This window comes from Hyaena hyaena, unplaced genomic scaffold (assembly GCF_003009895.1).
Source record: "Hyaena hyaena isolate Hyena2069 unplaced genomic scaffold, ASM300989v1 scaffold_385, whole genome shotgun sequence".
NCBI classification, from domain to species: domain Eukaryota; kingdom Metazoa; phylum Chordata; class Mammalia; order Carnivora; family Hyaenidae; genus Hyaena; species Hyaena hyaena.
In genome coordinates this window covers 1,124,334-1,136,392 of record NW_024081022.1, presented here as the reverse complement: position 1 = coordinate 1,136,392, position 12,059 = coordinate 1,124,334, and the positions used below count along the sequence as shown (strand labels likewise).

The window sequence follows — 12,059 nt, the reverse complement described above, 5'->3', positions numbered from 1 at the left end:
CCCGGGCAGACGGATTGCGACGGTATGTGCACGGGCGGCCTCTACTCTCATCTTGGTAACTGGCTGTGTGGCATTTCACAAGTCTCCTAACTGCCCTGAGTCTCAGTTTTGCTATCTGCGGAGTGGGGCTGATCCTTTATCCCACAGGGACCTGGTAGGAGCGGAGCGAGCATCCCTGTGTGTGTTTCACAAAAGCACCGCGACGCGCCAGACCCAGGGCCCGGCCCCAGAGACGCTGGTGACTTGGTGGAGGTGAGGCAAGGCCCCGGGGTGCCCAAGACCAGGTGGAACTGAACGGAACTGAGTTCAGCAGGCCCCGTGATGGGGCGGGGGCTGAGCCCAAGCCTGGCCATGTCTGCTGGTCTGCCTCTCACCCCCACCCCCGTACAGGGGCCACAGGGTTCTTGCTGGAGACCAGGGGTCCCACGGCCTGAATGGCCACTGTTCTCTGAAGAGGCTTGGTCCCCTTCAAAGACCCTTATCACCACCTCCACCTCCCTCCCAGGGTGATTATCACCCAGAGGGGCCTTTCCTAGGGGACATAAAGAGACCCTCAGCTCCCATCGCGTAGTCAGGATAATGGGCCATTCACACAGAGGGGACCCCAGCCCCACACCTGGCCCTCTCTCGGGCAGCCCTACTCGACCGGCCCATTGTCCCAGGCTGCCTCACACGCACAGCGTCGTGGCAAGGGGAGCAATCCTGGCCCTTCCCCCCCCTCTCCAGCCGCCTGGACCCTGGGCTCCATTTGGGGGAGGGGGGCCTGCCATTCATCACACCCCCCCACTCGGAATTTCACTGCTCTCGAAAGCCCTTACAGAGTGATGGGAAAATGGGAGGGAATAATTAGGAAAATCATTAGCGTCTCAAGGCCCATCTGAGAGGGATTAAGGGATTAAAAGCCTTCCAGCCAATCTCTCCTACTTTAAGGTTGCTGTAGGGGTTTTGTTTTCGGGACTTTCTTTTTCCTCTTTTCTTCTGAGTTGGGCAGACTGCAGGCTCGGCGGGTCCTTCCTTCAAAAGCTATAGGAAAAAGTCAAGACGCTGAAGCCCTAGTGGGGAAGAACGGGCGAGACAGGTGGGGGGGAGGGGTCCTCCCCAAGCTCCCCTAGGACCTGGGACGCCTCGGCCACTTCTCAGGGCCCGAGTGGACGGGGAGGGGGTGCCGAGGCCAGGCCAGGCGGGAGGCGCACCCAGCCCTGCCTGCCGGCCACCTTCCACCTGCTGGCTCAGCAGGCCCTCCTGCCCCCCCACCCCCCGGGTCTGTCCTGCTTTGGTGGCCCAAGGCTGGAGGTCCAGACGGAGACAGTGAGTCAGGAAGATCGGGCTGTTTGTGTGCTGTAAGCGCCACGCAGGCGCTGTGCTCGGGCAGCCCACGGTCTGGGGGCTGAGCAGATAGACGGCTCCGTCACAGTGCTCTGTGAGGGGGACTGAAGTGTAAATGGTGGGGGGTGTCTACAGAGGAGGCAGAGCCTGTGCAAGCTGGAGGGGTTAGGGACGCTGCCCCGGAAGAGAAGACTGTATGTATTTATGGGCACTCAGTCACTGTGAGGTGGGTGTTCCACCTGAACACACGTCCCCTTTTGCAGTGGCTCACTGTCTCCCTGAAATGGCCCCCCGGCAGCAGGGGAAGGGATCCAAATCCCACACCACCTGCTGTAGGGCAAACAGGGATGCTGGCGCTGTGGGTCGCTGGGGCTGGAGTCGCCCATCAGGTGCTCGCTAGCCCATCCAAGCTCGCTAGCGTCTTCCTGCCTCCGCCCCAGCCCCCCCCCCAGAATGTTCTAGGGAAGAAAGATACTGGCATCACGTGGCTCACACAGCTCCCCACCCCCCACTGTGGCCTCCCTGTTCCAGTTCTGGGGCCTCCTGGAGTGAAGGCTGCCTGCCCCTCCACTTCTCAGGAAGGCCCAGCCACTTCCCCCTCCCCGAGCCTCTGTGCCCACTGACACTTGCCTGGCAGGCCTGGGGCCAGGCAGGGCGGCGGGGACGCAGAGCCCAAGATGGAGGCGGGCAGAAGCCGCCCGCCGCCAGCGCCTTGCAGGGGTGCGGGAGGTAGATGCTGGCGGCTGCAGCATCAATAATCGTGTTTATTAATGATCTTAATTAGCAACTGCCGACAAGAAGCCCGGCGCTAATTCCACCAATAATCGAGGCTCGCGGGGCGTGGACAGAAGGGCGGGCGCAGGATGGATGGCAGGCAGCCACCGCGTGCGGCGCCGGGGCCAGCGACGGTGCAGCCAGCCCGAGGCGAACGGGAAGGGAGGAAGGGGACCCTGCCCCCCTGCCAGCTCCCACACCAGGGTTCCATGCCTCCCCCCCCCCCCCGTGGTGCAGCCTCCTCAGATGGTGTTGGGACAAAATGAAGCGTGAGGAATGGGGTGGGGGGCAGGGAGACCTCTGTCTGCGCCTCCAGAGCCAGAACCAGACAGCAGCCCGTGGGATGAAGGCGAGTGTATAAAAGCCTGAGTGAAATGAGCTAGAAGGCGATTGGGAACAAGCCCCACAGTGTCCTGGAGCCACATTCCTGGCTCTGGGGGGAGATGGATGGTGTGCACAGGGACGCTGAGGGGGGTGTGCCGCTCCAGCTGAGCGCCCCGGGGAGAGCAGGGTGGGAAAGCGAGTTTAAGAATCTAGACCATGTCCTGGCACAACAAAGCCACTTCCTCTCTCAGCCTCCGAGCCAAGCCCCAGAGGCCAGCTGAGGGGCCCGGAGAGCCCTGGAGGTCCGAGCCAGAGAGAGGGGGCTCCGGTCACGCCTCTCCTGGGGCTGCCCGCAGCCAGGGTGCCCACGCGGGAGGGAAGGTGTACCTGGGGTTCGGCCACATGTGGACATGTGTGAGGATGTGGGCCTTGGCTTCTTCCCGATGTGGCCAGAGGAGTTTCCCTGAGGCTGGGCGGCCCAGGTCAGAATGTTCTGGAGGGATTCTGGGTGGGACCAGAGACCTGGACAGAAGAGCAGCTGGCCCAGAAGCCGCAGGAGGGCCCACTGCCAGAGGTGGGGGCCTGGGGGCGGGCACCTCAGCTCCCAGCCTTTGTCCCCTGACCCTGACTTTCCTCTTACCCGGTGTCCCACATGCCACCCGGGGGCCGGGCTTCCCCCACACACACCCTCACAATGGGGTCACAGCACACACGCACCTGCACCCCCAGGGGCCCAGGGGGCGGGAGGGACGAGCTCCATCCATCCGAGATGGAGGGCTGCCCCCCCCAGAGGAAGAGGCTGATGACTTAGCGGTAGGACCCCCCCCCAGGAATGCCAGCGTCTCCACCAGCAACCTCTCCCCCCTTCTCCTTGGGGGCTGGGGATCTGGACTTCCCGGGATAATTCTCCTTTTGGGTGTTGCCCAATCGATTGTGCCCTGAGAACATGATAAGTTCTGAAAGCGTCACTGTTTCAAGGGCCCAAATGCCATCTCTGAATAGCTTCACACCAGAGTGGCATCAGCCCCAGGTCATGGATCTTGGTAGAAGTTTGGGAAAGATGGACTCAGGTCCTGCACCCGGCCCGGGCTCAAGCCCAGGTCCTGGAGCTCAGCCTGCGCATGCCCCGTGAGAGCTGGGCTCAGGGCTCCTCACCGGAATGGACTGTGCTCCTAACAGCCTCCCTTGCTTGCTGCCTGATTTTTTTTTTTTTTAAGTAAACTATGCCCATCATGGGGCTCGAACGCAGGACCCCGTGATCAGGAGTCACATGCTCTTCCGTCAAAGCCAGCCAGGCGTCCCCACTGTGTTGAGCATTTCAGTCCAAGCTTTGACCAGTCCCATCTGTCAGCCGGACCCAGGCCCCTGGGCTGGGGATAGAGGGTCATATCCCTTTCACTTGTGAGAGGGGACTTTGTGTGGGACCCCTATGCCTACATCGCTGGAGAAGCTTATCTCAGTCCTGCCTCCGAGAGCCTTTCTGCCAGGCGAAGGCGGGGCCCCTAACTGGCGGACGGCAGAAGGGGGCAGGAGGGGAGGCCTGCGCCAGGCCTGGGGCTCCCCGGTCAGAGAGGACCCCCTGGGGAGTCTGCCCACTAGGCTACTTTGAAGGAACCATGAGTATTTCCCTTGTGGCTCTGGACAGGCATGGGCTCCGGAAACACTTGTAAGAGTCCACTGGTCAAGGCAATGTGAGAAAACGGATGGAGATGGGGACTGGGGGTTGGTGCACAGGTAGGGACGCCAGGAAGAACACCGACCGAGGGCCAGCTTAACCTCCAAGGGACAGGTTCGGAGAAAGAACGGACTCCTGCAGGCCACCGAGCTGAGTGGGGGCGGCCAGCTGGGGGCAGTCGAGGCTCTTTGGGGCAAGGGGCAGGTATGGACGGGGCAGTTTTGGCCGAGGCTGCCGGTCAGACAGTGCCATGTAGACAATGGCGCTCTGTCCCGGGCACTGGGGACGTCAGCTCATCCCTATGCAGTGGCTGTGGCCCCTTTCTGGCGGTGGAAGCCGGCGGAGGGGAATTCTCACAGGCCGGTGGCATTTGCATAGCGGGCTCGCCTGCCCGAGACATTGGCCCGCATTGTTCCCGCCAGCGGTGGCGGTGGCGGCAGCGGTGGCGCATGGCCGGGGCGCAGCGGGGCCAGACAAAGGGGCCAGGGGCCGGGCGCAGAGCCGGGAGGCGGCGGGTAGGGGTCCTGACGGTAGGAGAAATTTCGGGGTGAGGCGGGGCGCCCGCCGAGCCCGTCTGCCCCGATGGCCACCGGCCCCCGCTTTGGACACCCAGGCCGTGTCTAATTCCTCCCTGAGCCTGGTGCCTCGTGCCGTGATGTGAATCCCAATGGCTCAGCTCAGACCTTTCCCAGGCTGCGCGGTTCAGGCCAGGTCCTCCAGAGGTCAGAGGAGCCGCTGCGGCCAAAGGGTTCCAGCCGCAGGTGGGGGGTGGGAGGGGTGAGGGGACCTTGCAAACCCCCTCGTCACTGACACACGGTTACTCGAAGCCAGAGCGGGGGCCACTTCCCAAAACCCGCCCCTCAGTGCTCTGGCCCTGCGCCTTCCACACTGACCCCGGTGCAGCCCGCCCCCCACAGTGGGGCCCTGGAGCAGACCAAGGGCCCGGTGTCCTCGTCCATCACTGTCCCCGGAGCTCAGGCACTGGGGCTGGACAGAGTTCATGAGTGGACAAGTGTCTGATTGTCCTGCATTGAGGGTAATAATGGTGTTGATCAGAGGGGCTGTCCCTGAGGGGCAGGGGCCTCATTGTCCTCGAGGGGCGAGGAAGGAGCCCCCTGGCCCCTGGCCCTGCCATCTCCTTGACCTGCTCATTGTCACCCTGTTGACCCAGCCGGGATGGATGGGCCACCGTGCAGAGGACGATGGTGCTGAGTGGCCGGAGGAGGGGCCGGCGCTGGTTCAGCACAGAGGCTCCGGGACACCTGTATGTCCTGCCCTCTGAGCTCCCGCCCTGAAAGCAGCGATGGGACCGTGACCCCTGTCCCCAAATCCCCAAACCACAGGTGACCTGCTCCAATCAGGGCACGGTCTCTGGGGTGCCCACCGGCTTGCTGGCGCCCGGGCACCAGTGGGGGTGGGGCGGGGAGAGGAGGGAATGTGTGACAAACCAGGCGCCGGGTCAGAAGAGCTCGGCCCGGACAGAGCCCCCTGAGCCCAGGCACTGGGTCCTGTGGCCGAGCTCAGCATGGTCTCCAGGCCACGGGGCTTCATGGGGGTGACGGAGCTGGGAACAGGCTTCAGGACCTGCTGTTGTGGGGGGACCTGCCCTCCTCTCTCAGGGGCCTGGGGTGGGCGTCCCACGTTTCCTCCCTTGGAAGCATGGCCCTTCTCCGCTCCATGTGCTCACGGTGGGGGGAGGGGGTCTGGCTGTGGCCGTCAGGGAGGAACTGGAAGGGGAGGGGAGGAGCCAGTGGGAAACTGCAGGCAGCGGCCAGGGCAGGGAGCGTCTCCCCGCACCCCCCTCCAGTCTCCCTTTGACACCCTTTCAGATCCCTTTGAGGACTGCTGGGGGGAGGGGCTCTAGCTCAGCAGGGGGGCTGGGAGCTGGGGGGGAGGGGGCTCGGCTCTCCCAAGCCCCCTCCCTCCCCGCAGGGGCGGACAGGACAGAGGACCCTATTGCCCCCCGGGCAGCCAACCTCTGCTGGGTACAGGGGTCCCCTCAGCACGCCCCCCACCCAGCAATGGGGCGCACTGCAGCGGAAGGAAGAGGCCGAGGGGCCGGGCATACTGGGGCCCTGGGGGCAGGGATGGGTCCCAGCGAGCGCCTGGGCCTCAGTGGCCCTCCTTGCTCCCCCCCTTCCCCTCAGCTCAGTGCTTGGCTCCTTCCCCAGCCAAACTCGGTGTCTCCAGCCACAGTGAGGATGAAGCCTGTCCCCGGCCCGGCCCCAGGAGCCCCTCCCCAGTGGCTGGGTCCCTAGGTCCCAACGGGCTTGGTCTTGAGGGAGAGTCCGCGGGCAGCCGGGCCCAGCTCCCCAGAAGCCTGGAGGGAGGGCAGGACAGCGCCAAGGGCTCCCGGCTCTTCCGGGAGGGGAGAGGCCCTCGGGTCCGCTGCAGCGGCGGCGCCTCTGATGCATGAGATCCGAAGGCCCTAGCGCCAGCCTGACGCACAGTGGGGACTGAGAACTGGGAGCAGTGTCACGGCACCCAGCGCGGAGCAGCGCAGACAGGAAGGACCCGATCTGGGCGCAGGGCGGAGGCTGGGAGGACGGACACCTATGCTGGGTCTGGAGCGCCCTCTGGTGGCCAGAAGACCTCCGGCGGCCGAGGTGGCGGCCTGCCTTCCCCGCGGTCTGCAGCCTCGGGATAGAAGGGGGACGTGGGTGCTGGCTGCTTCCAGTTTCTGGGGACTCAGTGGCCAAGAACTCCCCGTTGCCCTCCGTTCAGAGGCGGCCCGAGTCAGGAGTGGGGGTGGCGGTGTTCTGCAGGAGGAAGACCATTCTAGACAGATTTCCTGGGAGGGAATGAGCTCCCTGTCCCTGGAGGCAGGCTAGCCCAGCCTGGACACCCACCCTGTAGAACTCGGCATCCTAGAGGGGGCTCCGCGGGCCCGGGGAGGCAGGCGCTTGCTGGCACCGAGGTCCTCCCCACCCAGGATTCCACCACCGTGTGTTAGAGAGACGGAGAGAGAGCCCCCTCCCCACCCCCGACACCCATTCCCAGCGCACAAAAAGAGGAGTCTGAGTCCTTGGTGCCGGTGGTTTTTATCACCCGCTCAGCTGACCCGGCACACACCTCCCGGTGACTGTGCGACCTTGGACAGTGGATCGGCCGTTGCTTGGGCACCTTGCTCACAGGCCGCGGGGTGGGGTGGGCGTGCCAAGGGGTCTCCCCCATTCCCCCACCTTCCACTGCCCTGCCCCCAGTGCCGCCGTCGTCCCTGCAGCAGGAGGGCTGGGGTCCTTCCCCGTGGTCCCCTTCTCCTAGAAGGAGGGTGTCCTCTCATGGGCTGGAAGCAAGTTAGGCCCCGGAGTCTGTCTCCTCGGCCCTCAGACACACCTGGGCTTTGTCCTCAAGCTCCCCAGGCACCTGGAAGGGGGTGCGTCCCCACAGAGAAGAGCAGGTGAGGAAGGAAAGGCAGGTGGGGCGTAGGAAGGGGTTCGGGGATGAGATGGTCACCGGGGCGCTCACCTCCCAGTAAACCTGGTCCTCGAAGCACTGGGAGTCTGGAGGCGGGCCCAGGAAGGACAGCCTCAGCAGGAGCCCTGGCGGTGGCGGGGAGCCGGGTGAGGCCGCGGGCACTCCTGTGCGGGGGGGTGGCCCCCGCGCGCCCCGGGGCACAGAGGGGCCGGTGGCACGCCCGCCCCAGCAGCTGTGGGGGGGGCTGCAGCCAGGCCTCACAGCGGGCCTGCTGGGCGGGACCCTCCGCTACAGGGAAGGCGGCCGAACCTCCGAGAAGTCCAGCACCTCGTTAACCCAACAGAACAAACTGTGGTCAGATCGTGGTTCTGTCACGGACACGGCTCCTGCCCGGGGCGCGGGGGGCGCGGGGGGCGCGGGGTGCTGCCCGTGCTTATTGAGTAAATAAGTAATTAAATGAGGGAACAGCATCGAACCTGTTCAAGAATGAAAATCTCAAGCTGCGCAGTGGGGTGGGGATACTGAATCACAGATCAGGAGTGAGGCCAGACAGCAGGGAGGGCTGTCTGAACGGGCATCAGGGGGCAGTGGGCCCCTCTGGAGGTTTTGTGTTCCGCTCCCTCCCTGCCCCCACCCCTGCCCAGGAAAGAGCTTGGCTTCCCCCTTCAAGGCCTCAGCCTGAGGTCGGGCTGCCCTCTGGTGGGTAGAGTGGGAAGTACAGGGAAGCCAGAGACCTGGAGGGGGACCCCTGGGCCTCCTAGTCCCCTCCCCATCTTCTCCCAGCACCAGTGGGGAGCAAGTACCCACTTCTGGAGGAGGTTACCCCTGAATTCTACAGCCACGCCCCACACTTGGCACAAAGTACATGCTCAACAAATGTGTGAGTAAATGAACGTCAGGGGGACGGGATCCAGCGGCCCTTCCTCCAGAAGACACCCTCCCTGGGGCTCCCGCCAGCCTCCCACCCCTAGCCAAGGTCACGTACCTCCGAGGCCCCCGCCCACAGAGGCAAACAGCAGTGTGACAAGCAGCCCGAAGAGCTGGTACAGGGCCTGAGAGGTGGCGGAGCGCTGGCCCTCGGCTACGAGTGGAAACACACTGCCTAGGCTGCGGGGGGGGGGGGGGGGGGGACAGGACTGCTCAGGGCGTCAGTGCGCCGTGCAGCGGCCTAAAGGGCCTCACGAGAGCCTGGGACACCCACACGCTTCTCAAGACTCAGCTTGAGGAGCACGTTTGCTTGTCCCCTCCTCTGACCCCTGACGGTGCAAAATTGAGCCTAAGGCTCATCATCTGTACCGTCTGTTCCTGAAGGAAACACGAACACAGACGCTGCTTTTTGTGTCGGCCACGGAAGGAGGAGAGTGAGGGAGGTCACCCCCGGGTGAGGTCAGGGATGGGGCGGGAGGACTCACCCATCTCCGTAAGCCTCGTGGGTGGCCAGCCCAGCCACAAGGGCCCCCAGGAGGGCTCCCAGGACCCCGGGCATCCCGTGGAGGTTGTGGACACCACACGTGTCTTGGACTTTGAATTTTGCCTCAAGGACGGGCTGGAGGACAGGACACCAATCGTGAGTCTTGTGCGCCCCTCCCCCACCAGGCAGTTGGAGACCGGGAGGACGCGGCGCAGGGGGACCCCCTTTCTGCCCCGGGGCCCGAGAGGCGTCTGTACCGTGAAGAACTTGTACCCCAGCGTGGAGACTGTCCCAGCCAGGAAGCCGGCTGCCAGGGCCCCGAAGGGCGTCAGCATCATTTCACCTGATGTCCCCACTATGACCCCTCCGGCCAGCGCCGCGTTCTGGATGTGGACCTGGGGGAGCACAGGGGAGCAGGGCGTCGGACGCCCTTCCAGCTCGATGCCCCGCCAACCCCTCCCCGTCCACCGCAGTGGCATCTATTGCTTCTGGAAGTCTCTCTGCGGTCTGATCGCGAACTCTCCTGCTGGTGTGTGGTCTCTTGCTCCATCAGGGCCCCGTGCCTGTTCCCTGGAGAACGGGCCTCGCGGGGTCTCAGACCTCTGCCCCCCCACACCTCCCCCACCTGTCCCTCTGCCCCCCCACACCTCTCCCATGCGTCTCTTTCCCCCCCATACCTCCCCCACTACCGTATCCAGCCAGCCATGCTCCCCGATGAGGGCTGACAGAGCACCCGTCCCTCTGTCCCTCACACCTCCCCCACCCGTCCCTCTGCACCCCTACGCCTCCCCCACCCATCCCTCTGTCCCTCACGCCTCCCCCACCCGTCCCTCTGTCCCTCACGCCTCCCCCACCCGTCCCTCTGTCCGTCACACCTCCCCCACCCATCCCTCTGCCCCCCACACCCATCCCTCCGCCCCCCACACCTCCCCCCATACCATGTCCAGCCGGCCCTGCTCCCCGACGAGGGCTGACAGGGCGAAGGTGCTGAGGGTGCTCGCGGTCAGGGAGTAGTACGTGTTGAGGGTTGTTCGGTGCTGCCCGTCCCCCAGCATGGTGGGTGCAGAGTTGAAGCTGGGCCAGAAGGTCCACAGGAAGATGGTCCCTAAATGGTAGGTAGGGCGGCAGAGTAAGAGGAAGCAGGTCGCCCCTGAGCAGGCTGGGTATCCTTGCTGGTAAAGGGGGGGTCAGAGCACCTCCCAGAGCCTGGGCCATGTGAGGTGGCGCGGACAGACGCGCAGGCCTAGCAGCCACTGGGTGCGCAGCGAAGAGCGGCTATTGAAGGGCACGGGTGCAGAGCCACTCGACCGAGAACCAGACGGTCACGATTGTTTTTTTTTTTTTTTTGAAGCATCAGAAAAGGAAAGAAAAACAGGCAAAGGGCCCTGCATGGCAGGCACTGAACTGAACTTGATATTCACACCAGGGAAACAATATGCTTTAAATCCTCAGCCGCCATCTGGAGACCCGGGCCCTGCAAGGTGCAGGTGAGGCCTCTGCCCCCCGACATGTGATGGGCTCCCGGCCAGTCCTGGAGGGCGGGGAAGGGCTGAGGGATGAGGTGAGGGGTTGGCTGGGGACCCCGCTGGCTAGACCGCCCCTCGTCCTGAGTGGTCTTGGGGTGCGTGTGACTTCTGCGGTGGAACCCAGCACAGTCACGCGTGTGTCCTCAGAGGGCAGAGCGGGGGGGCCAGGAAGAGGCAGGGCTCCTGCCTGGAAGGAGGGGGCGCAGAAGAGCTGGGGCGGACGCCTCCTGGGGAAGCACGCCTTCTTGGGGACGCCCTTGGACTTCTAGTCAATGTATCCATCTCCTTTCACAACAAACCCGGAGGTGAGCAACAGACACAAAGCCGGCCCCCCTGTAGTGTGGGGATGGGCGGGCGCCTACCAGGGGAGAAAATGTCAATTTCCTTTCCTGTCTCATTTGCGGAGGCAGAGAGAGGCCCGAGGCCAAGGGAGAGGGAGGGAGGTATGTGCTTGGGGGAAGCAGATGGTGGTGATGGTGCTCAAAGGTCAGACCCTACTGCGCCCAGGGGTGACCGGCACCTCTCCCCTTGCCCCTGGGCCTGCAGGGGCCTCTGGGAAACCCTCTGGAAAGCATGTGAGGGGCAGAGTCTTGGAGGTAGTAGGTGGGGAGAGGGCAGGGGGAGCAACTCCAGCTGGGCCAGGCCTGGGGGGGGGGGGCGGCGCTGGGGAGTGTAAGCAGGGACCCTGCAGTCAGGCTTGACTTAGAAAGGCCCCGGGAACAGGTGTGGGGCACGCGCGTGCTCCAGGGCTGAGTTCTAACACCCTGTCAAAGAAACTGCTGGGAATGACGCGCCTAGATCCCGGCTCTCGGAAGGGACTTCCCGGCCAGGACCCCCAGGACCCTCGGCAGCCTGAGACTTTGCCTGGGACGTCCTCCCCGGCCCCTCCTCCCAGCCCACCCCAGCAGGCCTCACCGATCATGGCAAAGAGGTCGGAGTGGTAGACGGAGGCCTGGCGATGCTTGCTCTTCCCCAGCTGGGGCCTGTAGAGGACCCGGGACAGGACGAGCCCGAAGTAGGCCCCAAACGTGTGGATGGTCATGGACCCCCCTGCATCCTCCACCTGGGGAGGGAGCGCTGAGGTGGGGGGGGCTCTCCGCCCTCCCCCCACTGACCTGTGCTCTGCCTGCTCAGGGCCTGGCCCTGGCCCAGCCCCACCCGACTCACCCCCAGGAGATTCAGGAGCACAAACTCATTGAGGCCGAACAGCAGCACTTCCAGCAGGGCCACGAGCAGCAGCTGGGCCGGCCCGGTCTTGCCCAGCACGGCCCCGAAGGAGACGAGCACCGCAGCCGCGCAGAAGTCCGCGTTGATCATGCTGGGGAGGGGGTGCGCCGCAAGGGTGAGGGGAGGGGGGCGAGGGCCAGGCCCCGAGGCCGTGGCAGGTGGGAAGGGATCTCGGGACAGTCTGGGGAGGCTCTGTGACTTGGGGTCACACGAGGGCGCAGGAACCGGATCCTGAGCCCTGCCCTTTTCCACGGGGCGGTCTGTCCGCCCCACGGCTCTTGTGCAAGAAGGGGCTTAGAGACGGGGAGGTGTGGGCGGCGGGGCGCAGAGACAAGTCTACTGTGGGCAGGCGGGGAGGCCTGGGGCGGGGGGGGGGGGG

At 64.8% G+C, this 12,059-nt stretch overlaps 1 protein-coding gene across 4 annotated transcripts in view; it reads right to left on the bottom strand.

Annotated features, from left to right (window-relative positions):
* Window positions 1–7,123: 7,123 nt before the first annotated feature.
* The window catches only part of RHBG (Rh family B glycoprotein), a 10,729-nt gene continuing 5,793 nt past the window's right edge, over window positions 7,124–12,059 (bottom strand). The window contains exons 3-10 of one of the 4 annotated variants that reach the window (XM_039251342.1): window positions 11,621–11,771; window positions 11,369–11,516; window positions 9,866–10,032; window positions 9,185–9,322; window positions 8,929–9,062; window positions 8,502–8,623; window positions 7,568–7,641; window positions 7,124–7,465 (exon numbers count right to left, since the gene is read on the bottom strand). In XM_039251342.1, coding sequence (XP_039107273.1) covers window positions 7,397–7,465; window positions 7,568–7,641; window positions 8,502–8,623; window positions 8,929–9,062; window positions 9,185–9,322; window positions 9,866–10,032; window positions 11,369–11,516; window positions 11,621–11,771 — 1,003 coding nt within the window. In that variant the 3' untranslated portion in view covers window positions 7,124–7,396. Of the gene's footprint in view, window positions 7,993–8,501; window positions 8,624–8,928; window positions 9,063–9,184; window positions 9,323–9,865; window positions 10,033–11,368; window positions 11,517–11,620; window positions 11,772–12,059 lie in introns of all 4 variants that reach the window. The other 3 variants (XR_005531600.1, XM_039251341.1, XM_039251343.1) reach the window with 3 other exon arrangements.